This window comes from Apostichopus japonicus, chromosome 1, assembly GCF_037975245.1.
Source record: "Apostichopus japonicus isolate 1M-3 chromosome 1, ASM3797524v1, whole genome shotgun sequence".
NCBI classification, from domain to species: Eukaryota; Metazoa; Echinodermata; class Holothuroidea; order Aspidochirotida; family Stichopodidae; genus Apostichopus; species Apostichopus japonicus.
In genome coordinates, this window is record NC_092561.1 from 17,423,331 (window position 1) to 17,440,246 (window position 16,916).

At 34.4% G+C, this 16,916-nt stretch overlaps 1 protein-coding gene across 2 annotated transcripts; it reads left to right on the plus strand.

Annotated features, from left to right (window-relative positions):
• Positions 1-105: 105 nt before the first annotated feature.
• LOC139969410 (uncharacterized) lies at positions 106-16,829 on the plus strand. 2 transcript variants are annotated; one of them, XM_071974347.1, is made up of 17 exons: positions 106-239; positions 476-778; positions 2,574-2,894; positions 3,346-3,624; positions 4,026-4,349; positions 5,032-5,367; positions 9,318-9,410; positions 11,373-11,403; positions 11,598-11,671; positions 11,788-11,940; positions 12,034-12,144; positions 12,729-12,919; positions 13,129-13,248; positions 13,364-13,475; positions 13,879-13,975; positions 14,167-14,269; positions 14,828-16,829. In XM_071974347.1, the coding sequence occupies exons 1-17, from the start codon at positions 215-217 to the stop codon at positions 14,924-14,926; spliced, it is 2,772 nt and encodes a 923-aa protein (XP_071830448.1). In that variant the 5' UTR covers positions 106-214; the 3' UTR covers positions 14,927-16,829. The 2 variants fall into 2 exon arrangements, with proteins under 2 accessions (XP_071830448.1, XP_071830457.1); XM_071974356.1 differs by lacking the exons at positions 106-239; positions 476-778 and having other exon boundaries at positions 2,682-2,887.
• The last annotated feature ends 87 nt before the right edge of the window (positions 16,830-16,916 follow it).

A 16,916-nucleotide genomic window follows, 5' to 3' on the forward strand; every position in this document is an offset into this window, starting at 1 on the left:
ATTGTTAATAAATCAATAAGTTACAACCGTTGATTTACATTGATGATGGTTTCACTTTTGTTCAACTTTGTTTTTACTAAGCCAACACAAAATATGGGAGATGACAGTTTACATACCGATATAGATTCAGTCGCCATCCCTAGTTGGTTGTTAGTGATAATTAAAAGCCAATCCTAGTCACAGCTCTGAAAAAATTATAGTAGTTGAGATCAAGATGGTGATTTTCTTTGCATTCTTTGGTAAGTACTGCTACATGCTTTAAACATAAGTTGATGGCAAATATTACTAAATTTTTCTTTTTTAGGTGTTACGACAGTTCATTTACAATTGTTTTCTTGGATTTGCATAAGCTAAATGATTTGTTGCGATGATATTCCTGTTTATGCTGTATTTATAGATGGAGGAAGAAGTTACACCATCCTTAATTGGTAGCAAAATTTGGTTGGTAAATCATTTTTCTTTTAATTTTCTCAAGGATTTGCTGTCATCAAATATTGCATGGCATGTGTTACACACATCGTTGACTTAGAAAATGAAGTCGTTTTATTGAAATGCAGCTTGTCTAACGAGAGAGCATCTAATGCCATGTGGAAGGTCAACAACAGTTTCCTTTATATAAAACGGGACGATGTTTTTTATGAACGCAAAGCTGCTGGAAGGTTTGAGCTGCTACAAAACTATAGTTTACTTATCAATGGAACAAGAAAGACAGACACTGGAACGTACGTGTGTAAAGAAAACGGAACAGTTCTCCAATCCTTTTGTGTGACGATATTGGGTAAGCAGTATTATAAATATGACTTAGACAAGTATCAGTACATGGTAGTAACATAGAACATGAGAAAATCGACAAATAAAGAGAGAAATGTCAAGTCCAATCTTTACAAAGATTTTTCTGACCCGACTTATTCGAGTCATTATGCTATGGTGGTGGGAACACGTTATAAATCTTTTCAATGACAAAAATGGGTGACTCGAACCAGGATTCATGACGTAGTCTTAACATAACAATGCAGCAGTATACACAGAAGGAACGTAACAAGTACTTCATTGCTTAAAAATATCACCAGTATTCTAAATGACAACATATATTCAATACTCAATTATTTGAGAAGGGAACTGATTTCCCCAGAGTGTCTGTATAAGTCGTTGAAATCGATATATATATATATATATATATATATGTTGATACTAGATGAGACTAGTGGAACACTAGTAGTTGTAACTCGGAGTTTCACGCTTTATAGCGATCTTCAGACAACAAGAGTTTTCTGAAGATCGCTATAAAGCGTGAAACTCCGAGTTACAACTACTAGTGTTCCACTAGTCTCATCTAGTATCAACATATATTCCGCTCTGTCCAATGGACATAGAGCACTCTGCGCCAAGATAGACGCCAACCTACTCTTTATATATATATATATATATATATATATATATATATATATATATATATGTGCATATATACAGTATATATATATATATATATACAGTATATATATATATATACAGTATATATATATATATATGTGTATATATACAGTATATATATATATATACAGTATATATATATATATATATACAGTATATATATATATATATATATATATATATATAAACATATATACATATACATGTATATATATATATATATATATCGATTTCAACGACTTATACACACACTCTGGGGAAATCAGTTCCCTTCTCAAATAATTGAGTTGTATAATCTTACTAAGAAAACAAGGCCTCTTCGCAAAATACTACTGAATCTGTGTCTCACAACACTAGATTTTTCAAACGTCCCCACATCGGTGATGTTTCTGGTTTTGCATAGCATAATGTTAGACAGTTAATCAAATCGTATTACAAATACACTAGTGTTAAGTTACTGTTTACTTCTTTTAAGATCCGTAATATGTTTGCTGTCAAAGATTCTATTCCTTTAAGCCTCCGATTCTCATGTGGTCTATAGATCCAACTTCACAAGCTGTAATGGTTGCTATATAAGGGTAACCAATAGACACCTCGCAACACGGATTTATGAGCATCTTAAAACTGAAAAAAAATCACATATTAACAAACACTTCAGTGTTTGTTACGTAAATCAAACATGATTGTTAGAGACGACGCTATCACAACTATTCGAAATTGTATTGATTCAGCTAACACTAAGCACTGGGATCAAAAAAGGTCTTCAAATTAGCTTAGAGAACCCTAATCTGAACAAACATGCTGAAATATACTTTTACCTTGTTTTATTGCTGCTAGCCAAATGTTACCATTATTCATTCATAATTAGTTTGTAACCTGAAGATGAAAGTAGTAACTTTCGAAACATGTCATTTATCTGCCTTGTTTCTTCAATTTATTCATTGAAGTAGAAATATTATCTTGAATGTTGAAATGAGGCCTGCGCATGCTGCATTGGGGAATCAGTCTGTAGGTTACCACATATAGTGTTTGTGAAGGATACTTAACAAGAGTTCTGGAAGTCATGCAAAGGTTTCCCCTCTTACTTTCTGTGATATATGTTTAACTAATTAGAAACTGTATTCAAACTGTTATTTCTACAGCAAAGCCAAATATCAATCTCTACCTGGATGACCAAAGTATCGCTAATTCCACTTTCGATGCATTTGAGGGGCATTCCTACAATATAACATGTACTCTCAGTTTGATGGACAATCTCAACGCAACGATCTTATGGAGTATAAATAAACTTAGCCTATCTGGAAACGATTCTGATGTTAGCGCACTTAATCAAGAGGAAGGAGGATTGGTAATTTCCGTATTAACTTACACACCGAAAACGGACTTCGATATTGTGACATGCGCAGGAATCGGATATCACCCGGACTGGGAGGTCCAAAGCTGCGTTCGAGTTCGAGTAAGAAGTATGTTGATTATCAAAGTATAGTCGTAAAGAATAACTTTCGTTCTTAATCATTCTTACAGCACCTAGCAATGCCCAGTCTGTCCGACTATTACTCCAGACTTCTAAGCCATGGTAATAAGCCCATTTTAAGCGCCGTATAATAAGTCCACATGACATATCTAAAGGCTGTAAACGAGACTAGAGAGCCTAGATTACTGTAAGCCGATATATAATGATATTACACGTCATTGTCTGTAACATTACTTCATGAATTCTTTCTAACCTTACCAAAACGACTCTAAAAATGAAGACATTCTTCCTTCCACTTCGTCGATGTCAATTATTCCATCATTTCTTATACTCTTTATAAATGTAGAAAAATGACTAATGGAAAGCAGGATGTATATACTGTACGTTGAAGGAAAGTGCATATTTGTTTGTCATAATAGACTCACACATCTCTTTCACAGTACCTCCAGAGCTTCAAATCAAATATGAAGATAGAACAATTGTTGATCACATCGAAATACCAAAGGAGGGTAATTTTACAGCAACATGTGAGGTAGTAAATGATGTGCATAAGTCCGTCAGCATACGTATGACTGCAGGCATAGGTTCGGATAAAAGAGAAGAACACGGCCATGGTGCTATAGCGTTGACTGTGCCGGTGTATACATCAGTGTACCTAACATGTGGCAACTTTTTGGAGGGCCATTTACAATACAACTACGTAACCGTCCGGGTTGTAGGTATATATCACTATATGCAAAATAAATGACAAATACATATGACATGAATTCAATTGCCACACAAAAACCAAGGGTAATTTCTTTATATATTATATATCACTGATTAGATAATAAAAGGTGTTCAAGAACAAAGAATTACGTCATGTGATCATTACTACGTAAAACCTTTCACTTGCACGCCCAAAAAGTACGTAAGTATTCATCAATCAGATATGTATTTGTTCAGTTCCGTGTACTATAGGTGAAAGAGCTGACAGAATTGTAGAGATAAATAAAAATGTTCTCTATAAGAATCAATGAATGATCAATCAATAGTTTGCAATTATTAACATTTACTTAATTAATCGCAGCTGGAACTTTCTTATTGTTTCTCATTGTTTTTCATAATGCTCTCTTCATAGTGAAAACGAGGGTTCAAGTTGTTATCGACGATACCATTTTTACTGTTGACCACGACCATGATGTCATATCTGATAAGCAAATTCCTGTTTATTGCACTGGTCAAGGGGATATCTCTGCTCTGTATTTGCAAGCTGTAACTTTTAAAAAGGGAAATTCGACTAATTTACCAGCAAAAAGCCATATCAAGAACATCCGTTCTGGTTTCGAGAGATCGAAGTGGATGCTTCCGCAAGATGTGGAGAAAGCGGTCGTGATATGCCTTGCCAATAGTTCCGTCGAAAAGTATAATAATACACAAATAACGGTGACCGTATATAGATACGGTAAGTTTATATCGTAGAATGTGCAATCCGTAAATATTGATCATTACACCTGATCATGACATATATTAAACATAGAAAACGAAACATACACATCAGGTAGTGGTTGTGATCCCGACTGCAATCTAGGATCAATAGGTGTACAAGTGAATGTAACAGGTAACGCCTTGGTTAATTGGCAGCTGCTGATTATTTTCCTCCCCTCTTCCCCTGTTGGTTTCTTTCTTTTCTTCTCTCCCATCCCTTGTCTACTAATGCCCTTACATATGTCTCTTTGTGTTGAGCATGCCGATTAACCTGTCTGTATTTTGTGCGTGTCTTTGTCCCTTCTGTTACTGTTACTTGTCATTTAGCCTTTGAAGAAGATCCTGCTAGGATCGAAACGCCAGGTCAACTTACTTTTACACATTTTCCTACACAGGATAAGCAGTTTGCTAACAGTTTTAGTTTATTTTCATTTTCAAAGAGAATTGATTAACATTAGCACATGTGGTATATCTGCTTCGGTCTAAACGGTAGCTGAGGTATGAGCAAATTTTGCAATAAAGTTTAGTTATTTGTACGCTTTTCCTAAGAGTGGTAGGGAAAAAAGTCGTGGTCGATATTTACTATATTATATACAAAGTCGTAATTAACGAAATAGCAACATCTTTTTTGACTTTTCTCAAATTAATATCTTTCCCAGTTTTACCAACAGTTCAGATAACACTGGACGGTAATAACTTATCAACGACATTATATCTGGCACCGCATCTCATTTACAGATTTAGGTGTGTTGCATATCAATGCCGTCCTTCTGTTAATTTAACATGGGAAGTTAATAACAGTACATTTCATCAAGGAATTTCTAAGTCAAGCATGTCAAGAAATATCCACAGGGATGACACATTCGACGTTTCAATTTCTATTGACCTGCATTTGGATTCCAAAGTCAAAACGGTCACTTGCTCCAGCGAGGGTGTAAAACCATTTCAGAGGAGAAGGCATTCTGTTACTATAGTGGTCACACAAAGACAATTAGGTAAGAATGTGTTACTACTTATTCTGATTAGCTGTAAGTTAAAGAACGAAATACTAGTTTCGTTTCGTTTCGTTTATTTCACTTTTTTTCTATTTTACAATTACATTCACAATAATGTATGATACTAATGTCAAAGAAAGATGAAAAAAAGCATGGAAAATCTGAAAAAGCTACGCTTGTACACTCATAAAGTGCAGATTCACCATGAACAAATTAAATACAATACGCTAACTACACCCCCCCCCCTCCTCCCCCCACTTCCCAAACGAGAAGCTCAAGTAGCATTATTAAATGTGATAACTTTAACGCATATATTACAAATCATTGTTTAACAAATATAGTTTCAGTTGCTTTGTGAATATTGATAAGGTTGGTGATTTTTTAAGTTTGGGTTCGAGAGTATTCCAAAATGTGGCACCAGTAAATCTTACAGACTTAGTATTTAAAACTAATCGTGGGTAATCCAAATGAATGGCAGTTGAGTGTCTAGTGTTATAACTATGGAGTTGATTATTTAAATTAAAAAAAGACTTAAACGGAGGTGGAAGTAAATCATGAAGATATTTGAAAACAAAGCTTCCAAGTTGGAGTTGATATATGTCAAAAACTGTTAAGATACTTAAATTCTTAAAAATAGGAGTAGTATGACTAAGATAATCTGATTTGCTAATCAGTCGTATCAACTTCTTTTGGAGCACAAATAATCTATTCAGGTGAACAGTATGCGCATTGCCCCAGAGAATATTACAATACGAAAGATGAGGATAAAACAATGTATAATAAAGGGATAGTAATACCTGATGAGGAACCTGAAGCCTAATTTTATAAAGAATGCCAATCGTCTTAGACACTTTAGTACAAATATAATCAATGTGGGTTTTCCAGCTTAAGAGTGGGTCAAGTTGAACTCCAAGGAACTTAACGTTTTCTGTTTCATGTATAATTGTATTGTTTAAGATAAGTTTTAGTTTGGGTTTGGTGGAATGGTAAGTGTGAAAAACTATAAAGTTAGTTTTATTGACATTAAGAGACAACTTATTAGCACAAAACCAATCTGCAATAGCAGAAAGTTCATTATTTAAAATACGATTATATGCATTCAAATCATTATTCTTAAATAGTATGCTAGTGTCATCAGCAAAAAGACAAAATTTAAGAATACTTGAACAATTAGGGAGATCATTGATATAAATGAGAAAAAGGAGCGGTCCTAGAATAGATCCCTGAGGAACACCACAAATTATATTACAATAAGCTGAAACGTGTTCACCAATAATAACACTCTGTTTACGATCTGATAGGTAATTTCGAAACAACTGTAACGCAAGTCCCCTAATCCCATAATGACTTAGTTTGCTCAATAATATATCATGATTGACCGTATCAAAAGCTTTTGATAGGTCTATAAATATTCCAAGGGTAGACTGCTTATTATTAAAACCAGTAGTAATAAAATCAATGACGTCAAGGCCAGCCATACTAGTTGAACGATTTTTAAGAAAACCATACTGATTATCGGAAATTATGTTGTTGCTATTTAGAAAAGTTATAGTTCTGGAGTAAATAATTTTCTCAATTATTTTAGATAGAGAAGTGAGTACTGAAATTGGTCTATAATTTGACAATTCATCAGTTTTACCTGTCTTAAATATAGGTGTTACTCTAGCAAGTTTGGCAGAATTTGGGAATATACCAGTTGATAGTGAAATATTAAAAATATGAGATAGTGGCCGGGCAATAACATGTGAAATAGATTGTAGAATGCGTACTGATATACCGTCAACCCCAGATGCAGAGTTCTTCTTAAGTTTACTGATAATATTGATAATTTCTGAAGGATTACTAGGAGACAAAAATAAAGAATTTGTACAAGAGCCTCTTAGGAAATCATTAAACACCGCATTACAAGTAGGAATTTTCTCGGCCAGGGAAGGACCAATTAGTGTAAAGAAATCGTTAAATGCGTTTGCAATATCATTCTCATTAGTCAAAACGCTTCCATTGTGATTAATCTTTGAAATTTTGTGTAACTTAGAATTGTCTGTAATTAGTTTATTAATTATTTTCCATGTTTTATTCAAATTGTTTTTATTATTCTCAAACATATTAAGGTAATATAGTTCTTTAGCCTTCCTGGTAACACTGGTTATTTGATTTCTGTAGACTGAATATTTGACTTTATTTTCAGGAGTAGGATTTTTTATATAATTCTTAAATAAATTATTCTTATGTCGAATAGATTTCAAAACACCTCTTGTTAGCCACGGTGATGAAACTCGTCTATTCTTAGAAGTAACTTTTTGTAAAGGGCAGTGCTTATTATAAATAAGTAAGAATGTATTGATAAAACCATCATAAGATATGTCAATATCGTTTGTTGAATATAGCCATTCCCAATCTAGACAATCAAGTTCTGCAACAAGGTTAAACAAACTTGTAGGTGTAATTTCCTTTTATAAAATACAGAATGGTTATTGCCAGGGTTAGTAGGTTGATTTAAACTTTGAATGTAATAGACTGGTAAATGATCACTTATGTCAGAAAGTAAAATACCCGAAGTAAATGAACCGATTAAATTATTGCAAAAAATATTATCCAGCAAAGTTGCAGAATATTCAGTAATGCGAGTGGGTTTTGTAATCAATGGTAAAAAAGAAGATGAGTACAATATATCCAGGAAATTCGTTGTAGTATTGTCGGTACCATACTTTATTAAATCTATATTAAAATCACCCAATAGGATTATGTTTTTATTCGTGTTATTAATAGTATCTAATAAAGGAGATAGGTCCTCAATAAAAGTCGGTATTGAGTTTGCTGGGGGACGATAAACTACACCAACAATAGTATTTTTACTCTTATTTGAGATTATTTCAACAAACATTGATTCAAAATTATTAGAATTGTGCACTAGGTCATCCCGAATAATATAATTAATATGGCTTGCAATATAAAATCCAACACCACCACCTCTTTTGTTAGGTCTATCACGATTAATGAAGTTATAATTAGGAATGGACAGCATTTGTACTGGTGTATTCGGCTCTAACCACGTTTCAGTTATGGCTACAATATCAAATGGGCACTGTGAAAGTAATTGACTTATATGATCATGGTTTTCCATAAACTGCGGCTATTTATGTGAATAAAGCTAATTGTGGCAGGATTACATAATTTAGTGGAGAGATCTGTAATTGCAATATATTGTGAATTTGGAGATCCATTGTCGGTTAAATTTAAGTTATCATTATTATCACTTAAAGTATTGAATGTAGGTAACATTCAAATATAATATGTGTAAAGAAAATATGAAATATGAAATATCTATACCATAACAGGGTACCTGTGTTGACTTGATTAACCAACGCAATCGACCACCAGAGAGCAAACAATGAACCTAAATTAAAGTTTTGACAAGTCATTTTCACTCATAATCTTCTTTCTGAAATCTGTTCCGTTTCGTGAAGTTAGTACAATAATGTTACCATCGTGTGACCAGGCCGTCTTTACTCCAGGGTGGTTCCGTGCCTTGTAAAGGAGGTCTTGGTTTCTTCTAGTGAGATCCTCTGTGACGACAATCTTGGACCCCTTCAGCTTCCTCCTTGCACCTATAAACATAGCTCTTGAACGATAGGAGGTAAACTTAACAATGATTGCACGAGTTGAGGTTGTGTTCCTTGGATGTCCAATACGATGAGAGCGATCAATGTCGGTTATGTTGAGAGTAATTCCCAGGCGGTTAGCAGCAATATCCAGTATTATTTGGTCTGTGTTCTCTTGTCCGGTTTCCTCGACTCCGGTAACTCGGACACAGTTCCTCCTCGAGTATTGTTCTAAAGTGTCCATTTGCTTCATTGAATGTATACGTTACTACTGAACAGAAAAATATTTGTCTATTCAAGATGTAAGGGTGCGCAAAGAAATCCAATGGTCGTTCTTGTCACCTACAGGTAGTTTCCTGACTTATTTGCTACTTTGCATGGGCGGAGTAATCCTATTATGCTGCTTTGTGTCTTTGTTTAGAAGATGGCGACTTCACTGCAGTGAGTGTTCAGCATCAACTTTTATTAATATAGTACATGTATTTAGTACGCATTGGTATCATAGACAAGTAACGGACGAGTATTATCTTCCAACCTTTTGGAAGACTTTCAGGACGATAATGATGACAGAGTTCTTTAGTCAAGCTTTGAAAACATACAAGTGGGTAACTATATGTTACATTCGATATTACACTATATTTTTGTAGATTGTATTGTCTCTTTATAGACAGAGTTACAAAAACTGGTAGTTAGAAGTCATAGTTAGGCCATTTGACCTGATGTTTAAGGGATTGTCAAGCCGCAACGCTGTCTGTAAATGGAAACTAGAGTTATTATAGTAACTGTCAAATGTTACTTCACCAAAAGAGTTTTGTGATGGTGTGAGTTGATTCGAGCGTATGTTACCCTTATACCACTGCAACCCAGTTGCAACAATAGCGGAGTATGAGGAAGGGATGAAGTTTCGTTGTGGTGTTTATAATAGCCTTGCTTCGATTTGTCTGTTGTAACTTAGAGATTCGATGGATTTGTTAGGTTTTTACAAGTATGTTATATATTGTTGTATGTTTCTTTACACGTCATTCACACAACAGGTAGGATTTCAGACTTTGCACGCGGCAGGTACTCTCTTACCGACATATTCGACATTTTCAACTGAACAAGAATGGCAAGCGTCTCATGAGCTCGTGTCTCACGACTCTCTTATAATTTACATTTAAAGGTCAAGGGACATATAGAGTTGACTCTAATGTTAAGAAAAACCCAACTCCGCGTCCATTTTCCATCTCCAAAGGGGTAGAGATCGGTAACAAGTGCCATTACGTAATAGTTTTCGTGACGTCCCGGGGAAGCGCTGTTCTGCGCAGTGTATTGAGTATGGAGAAATACCAAACTAGCGAAAATAATACCTTCCTCAACAGTCTGTTACAAGAAAGTTATTATTGGGATTTAGGTGAAAAATCACAGTTTGGTACATATAACACTAAACAAAATAATGAATGACTTATTTTTCAAAAATTCCTTGCATTTTTCTCCTATCAAGCTACAAAAACTCCCCCCAAATCGGCTAAATTGCCTCAGTTAGGAAAAGTAGAAAACAGATGACGTCATTTGCTGACCAAGTCGAAACTGTATGATAATGTCGCAGGGAACTGCCTACTGCTTTACCACATTGCGGTGGTATACACGCACTACTAGGCATACACAGCATAGCTTACACATATTGCGAAATGGCGGCCGGTGGCATTGACCGTAAATTTAATGATCATAGACTTTCGGATTCAGATAGCGATAGCGAAGAGGGCTGAGAAATAGAGGACATGTTTGACAATCGTGGGGAAGTTTTTTCGTACATGTTCGAACCGGAGACCAGCGAAGAGCAGGACGGATCGGACAGCGGTGTCAAAATTGCTCGTCTTGACGGAAGACAATAGTAACGTCAGGCCTAGCATACTGTATAGGCTAGTTGTGTGACTGGTTAGGCCTAGATCCGATATTGTTACGTAACTTTCCCCATGATAGAAAGAACTCGGAAATCAATCATGGTCTTATGCAGCTAGGCTAGCTGAGTGAAGTTTTATTGAGCTATCAGTGTTAGACGAACACGAAACTTGCGCAAATCTCGGTACTGTTGTGCACCCATTTTCAGATCATATTTTGTTGACTGTTCATGACGTATTGTTTACGTCTTTGATCTTGGTTAGCACAATTTGCCTATGTAGTTTTGTCCACCGAGGTAGCCCCCCATGACGTCTATCATCTTACGGGATGAGCTTGGTAATTAGCTTAATTAAAACAGCAAAGAAACAATCGTTGAACTCCAAATTTGGAGTATAGGGTTTTGATATATAGCTTCTCAATTTGTCCAAATTTGAAGGGAATCTGCTACGTATCTCTTGACCATTAAAACAACATTCATCGACGTGCTCATTAGGTCAAGGTTTTCACTTCTCTTTCTTTCAGGTAATCAAAAGCATAGTCTTCATTACGTGAGGTATGATTCCTTTACATTATTGTATATATATGGACGTGAGTTGCTAATCTGAGATTTAATTATATTATTAATTTCTTTTTTATCTCCATTCCTCTCATAGGAGGGTGTTATAATATAAGGTATTCAAGATAAGGTTATTCAATCAATACTGCAGACTTTTAAAAAGACTTGTTTATTTCCTGTTTTATCTATAGCCGGTATCAAAATGAAGTTCCAATCGAATTGCAAGATACACAAATAGACGGAAATGACAGCGTACCTCTTCATGGTAATGTACTTACTTTTGTTATAATGAATCTTAAAGTTAGTACCGTACTAAATATGTTCAAGCAGTCGCTTGGGTATTGCGTAACTTATTCAATAAATTGATTAACTTTGTTACAGATCCTATGCCAACCGGTGCCAAAGCTAACCAGTTTGATCGTAGTCGGGTCACCTCTTTGACATTATTGTCATCCCATGAAGGTTTAATGCAGTACTGGCTAGGTAACCTTGAGGCAGAGAACAAAACTCAAATCGTGGCAAGATGTGTTTCTGGTAAGTGAATAACTATCATTAAAACATTTTGTTGCTAATTGATGACAGTAAACAGAACCTTATTTTCCTTACTCGATTTTTTTTCTTTTTCAGATAAAGCTCGTCTAAAAGACGCTTATGAATTTATGGACTTGATTAACCAACTTGATTTGTCTCTTTGCCATGAAAACCTGGTTAAGCTTCTTGGTGTGTCAGTAAGTGAAAGTAAGTTGTATAAGGATAATCGAATGAAGCATGTGTTCTGTCTAGACTCTAGAGCATGTGCTTTGTACTTATATTCTTATTTATTATTATAGTTTCGTCTTGTTTGCAGTGAATGTAGATCTCCTCGTCAAATGGCGATATTACTATTAGTGAAGCTATCAAACTTGAAGGAGCAAAGAATATTAATCACATTGATACAATGTGTTCCCTTGTTGTCAATGCGCTTTAGGGTCGAAAAAGAAAATTGGTCTAGCATCCAAAGTCGTCGGAGATATGTCTTTACGCCACATATTTTTCCATGCCAGTTTGTTTGTATTGTGTTCACTGACGTTGGTCGGTATATTAAAAGCTGAACTGTATATATAGTACAATAATAGCGCTACAGAGAGACCTTAATTGAGTTTGCTTACAGAATTATATTACACTATCCTCTACTTGCATCTTATTTGTGTACTCTTTCTGTTTATAAACCATGTATATTTATCTTAAAGCAGTGATAATCTTTACATCAAAGTAGTTTCTTTTAATAGCTTATTTTTCCAAAATTAATAATTTCATAAACATCTATTTTCTGTTTACGTTAGTTCCTTGTTATACTTACCACGAGTATGTGCCTGGCGGAACTCTGAGGGACTTCCTAATGAATAACTTTACTTTGCCTGATGAATCAATGTTATTTGAGGAACAAGCTGATGGAATGACTCGCAAAATAAGTGAATTGTGTTGGATAGCACAAAACATCGCCAGTGCCCTTGATTACCTCTGCAAACGCGAGGTACCTTTTAGTTTATTTTAATTAATAAAAAGGATTATATGTTTTTGTTCCTGCTTTCATCATGATAATAGGTTAGGATTTGTGAAAATTGACAATTTGTCTTGTCTAGATATATTACCTTTTTCTGTATTTGTTCATATGTGTTCTTTTATATTCATCTACGTGTGAAAGTATATTTGTTATTAAAGCTTCATTTATGTTTTACATAGTATACTCATCCAGCTGTATCTACAAGAAAGATATTAGTGGATCTGAGAGGAACCTGCAAACTCTATGACATTCTGCCACTGGAGAAAGCTCGAACTCGTGTAGAGTATCTCATTAGTAAGGTAAGCAGTAATTAATCGTATGAGTGTAATATTTCATTTTTCTTAGAATAGACTTTGAGTATGTTGTATAGCTTCTCAACGACAACTAAACATCTTATAATCTTTACATTAATAGGAGCATCCTCCATTGGCATGGTTGGCACCAGAATCGTTGTTTCTTGGGCAATACTCTGCCCTATCAGACGTTTGGTCATTTGGAATATTTTTATGGGAACTATTTGCTTTTGGTAAGTTGTAGGTGCTGGTTTTGGTCGAACAATGGCCAAACTTATCTGTTCTTATCTTATTATAACTTGAGCATTCTGAAGAATATTATTTTCGTGCTTTGCAATCATATACCTCAGATCTTTTTGTTGTCGGTTGTCTTTAGTAATAAAAAAGTACTCATGAATAAATATTTAATGTGTGGAAATTGAACATCGGTGTTGATCTTTGCTTTACTCTTGCTTTGCTGTTGTAAACATTGTGTCATGTCTGATTTGTGTTTGTCAATAAGACAATTTGCATTTTTTCATTTTAATTTACATTATTCATTGACTGTCTTGCATGTATATACCGTTAGCATGAAAAATGCACTTGTCTTGGAAAAGAAAGCTTAAATCATACTTTTATTGTGTAATTACATGACAGGGGAAACTCCTTATGCAGGCAATGATGCTAAGCAAATAGAATACAACATTCGACAAAGCAAGCTTTTGAATTGCCCGATCGTTTGCCCAGGTGGTATGTAAGTAACCGCAAAACTATTATAAACTTTCACAGTAGTTGTCACATTCAAAGACAATATATGCACCAAATTCTGAAAAAGAAGTAATGATAGTTTACCTTTGTAATGTGATACCACATTTGAGTAGGTCTTTTACAAAAGTAAAGCTAGTAATTCATAACTTACAGTATTGACATTTGGTTTCTCTCCAGATATAGTCTTATGATTTCATCGTGGGAAACAGATGTCTCAAAAAGGCCATCCATGTCGGTTCTTTTCATGAAATTGGATGAAATTTGTAACGGATATCAGCAGGTGTGTACTCACGTACCCTAGATGTGTTGAATTAATTTATATTTCTTCATTATTAAGGACACAATACTAGAATAACATAATTTAACGAGGTGATAAACAGTGGACCTAGTGAGCCAAGAATATTGCCGGTTTATACATTACTATTATTTTATAATTCCTTATATTCTAGCTTTACATTTATATCTTTATTTTCCAAATATTACCTACATTTAAATTTTCAACAAAAGTTTATTGTATTTTCTTGATTATTCCTTCATGAGGAGAAAATAATAAAATAGTGCGTAAATACGACAAGTTGATTAACAGTAGGCCTATTGAGGGGAAAGTATTGCCAGTTTAAGCATTATTTTTTTCTTCCCTTTAAAAATAGTACCCATATCGAAATTGTCCTTTGTTGAAAAGCCTTGATATTGTTTATTTTAACAAGTTAAAAATTTATGAAAATCCCGATAAAGATTTATTTACACAATATTAGCAAGGAACTTTATTTCTATCATGGAGCATTGAACTCACAAAACTATGAATTGAAATTCTGTAATATCTCTTCTGTTACAAAAGGAAGTTCCTGTTTCATCCGGGACGGAAGATAGCTCACATTACCATTGCTTAGCATTGGATCAGGAAGATGACTACGTTCGGTGTGGCAACACAACTTAAGAGTATCCGGTTGCCAATGCAGTAATATAACTACCTGTAACAGCAGCATTAGTAACAGTGGCCGTAGTTACAGCAGTATGGTAACAGTAGAACCAGTAACAGCAGCAGCAGTAGCAGCAACATGTAAATTCTTTAGTAGACGCAAGTGAAACAGTTCAAAACAGTGACAATAGTAACATTAGCAACAGTAAGACTACCAATAGCAGCAGTAGCAGCAGCAAATTCCAGAGTAGCAGCAGCAAATTCCAGAGTATCAACAGCGCTTATATCAGCAGCATTAGTAACAGCAACATTAGAAGCACTAGTAACAACATGAAAAGTAACAGCAGCAGAAGTAATAATAGCAGCAGCAGCAGCAGCAATCTCCCAAGTAACAGCAGAACCTGCATCAGCATCATTAGTAATAGTAGCAGTGGTAGCAATAGACACAGTAACAACAATATTAATTACAGCAGCAGCAGAAGTAGTAACATGAGCAGTAATAATATATATTTAGCCATCATAACAAATTTTAATTTAATTTAACCTTGTCCAAGTTCAACATTTGCTATACCATACACAACTATTCTGAGATAATGCTATATTCCTTGTAAACTATTTCCTAAAACAGCCTCGTAAGTGCTGAATTGGAAGTGGTTAACAAAACACACATACTTAAGTAAACTTTAGTATACCTTTGACATGTTTCATATGTCCAATGTTTATAGCTATATTACTTTATTAACTATATGTACTATGCTCTTAAGATAATCTTCATTGCATTACTCTCAAAATCTTTAAGCATATTGTGATCAGTATCTGGTAATTGTTTGCATCTTTTAATAAGTTAATGAGTAAGTTTCGTTGTACTTTGATTACGGTTAGTGTTTGCAAAGGTGAATCGTTACATATACTTGAATAAACTTTAATATACCTTTGACCTTTGTTAGTTTGCCAATGATCAGTCAAATTATCAGAGTTCAGTGAATGATATAGTCTCAACCTTTGATCGGAAGAATCTACTGCTCAATCCAGCAAAGTTCAAGGAAATGTGCTTTGCTAACGCTAGCATAAAGCACTGAGGTCTCTTATCGGCAGGATCAAGTAAGGTTGAAATACATGGGTCGAATGTAGAGCGAACGTCAAAGTGACTACTTAGGGGTATGCATAGATGATAAACTGACATTCAGTTGTCATATATCGAAGGCATTGAGTAAAGTGTATTACATGTGTCCAGCTTGGCTTACGTAGTATCTTTCTTCAATGAAGGTGCAAAGGAGAGTGTTTTCCGTTCTTTCATCTTGCCACACATTATATATGCTGTACCTGTCTGGTATCACTTCATTTCCGCTAAAGATAAATCCATACTGATAAAATTCCTTATGTATGCATCACAAATACTGCATATCGACTATCAATCATTAAGAGAGGAAGTAAATGAAGCTGCTAGGAAAGACTTCGTCAGAATGACAGAAAAAATCAGGAATGACGAAAAACACCCACTGCATGTCCCACTTATGAGTCATCTAGTGAAGTCAACCAGAACCCTCAGAAATCCAAATATCTTGCCCAAATATATAGTTCAACTGTATAGAAATTCGTTCATATACCGTGCAGCAATGTTTATACAATTTGATAGTTTAGAACCTTTATTATAGTTTCAGTAATGACTATTTCATCATTTTATGTTTAAACCATTTAACAATCTTATTTTACTTACTTACCATTTCCATATCATTTGTTTAATCTTAACAAGAACTGTTTTTTGATATACGCCTATTTATAAATATTTTATATTTATACTGGTTTAAAATAAATCGAAATAAATCTAAAACAGGTTTCATATAGGAATATCCAAGTGTTCATAGCTATATTACTTTGATTACGCATAGTGTTAACTCTATCTGTACACTGTTCTTAAAATAATCTTCATTGCATTATTATCAAATCTTAAAGCAAATTATTATCAATATCTATTGATTGTTTGCCTATTGTAATAAGTTAATGAGTA

What these genes read in the sequence shown, in the direction of transcription:
- LOC139969410 (XM_071974347.1), top strand. Translation starts at nt 215, where the DNA reads ATGGTGATTTTCTTTGCATTCTTTG. An exon ending in ATTACCTCTGCAAACGCGAG is followed by an intron (nt 12,920 to 13,128) that starts GTACCTTTTAGT and finishes TGTTTTACATAG; the next exon opens with TATACTCATCCAGCTGTATC. An exon ending in TTTGTAACGGATATCAGCAG is followed by an intron (nt 14,270 to 14,827) that starts GTGTGTACTCAC and finishes CTGTTACAAAAG; the next exon opens with GAAGTTCCTGTTTCATCCGG.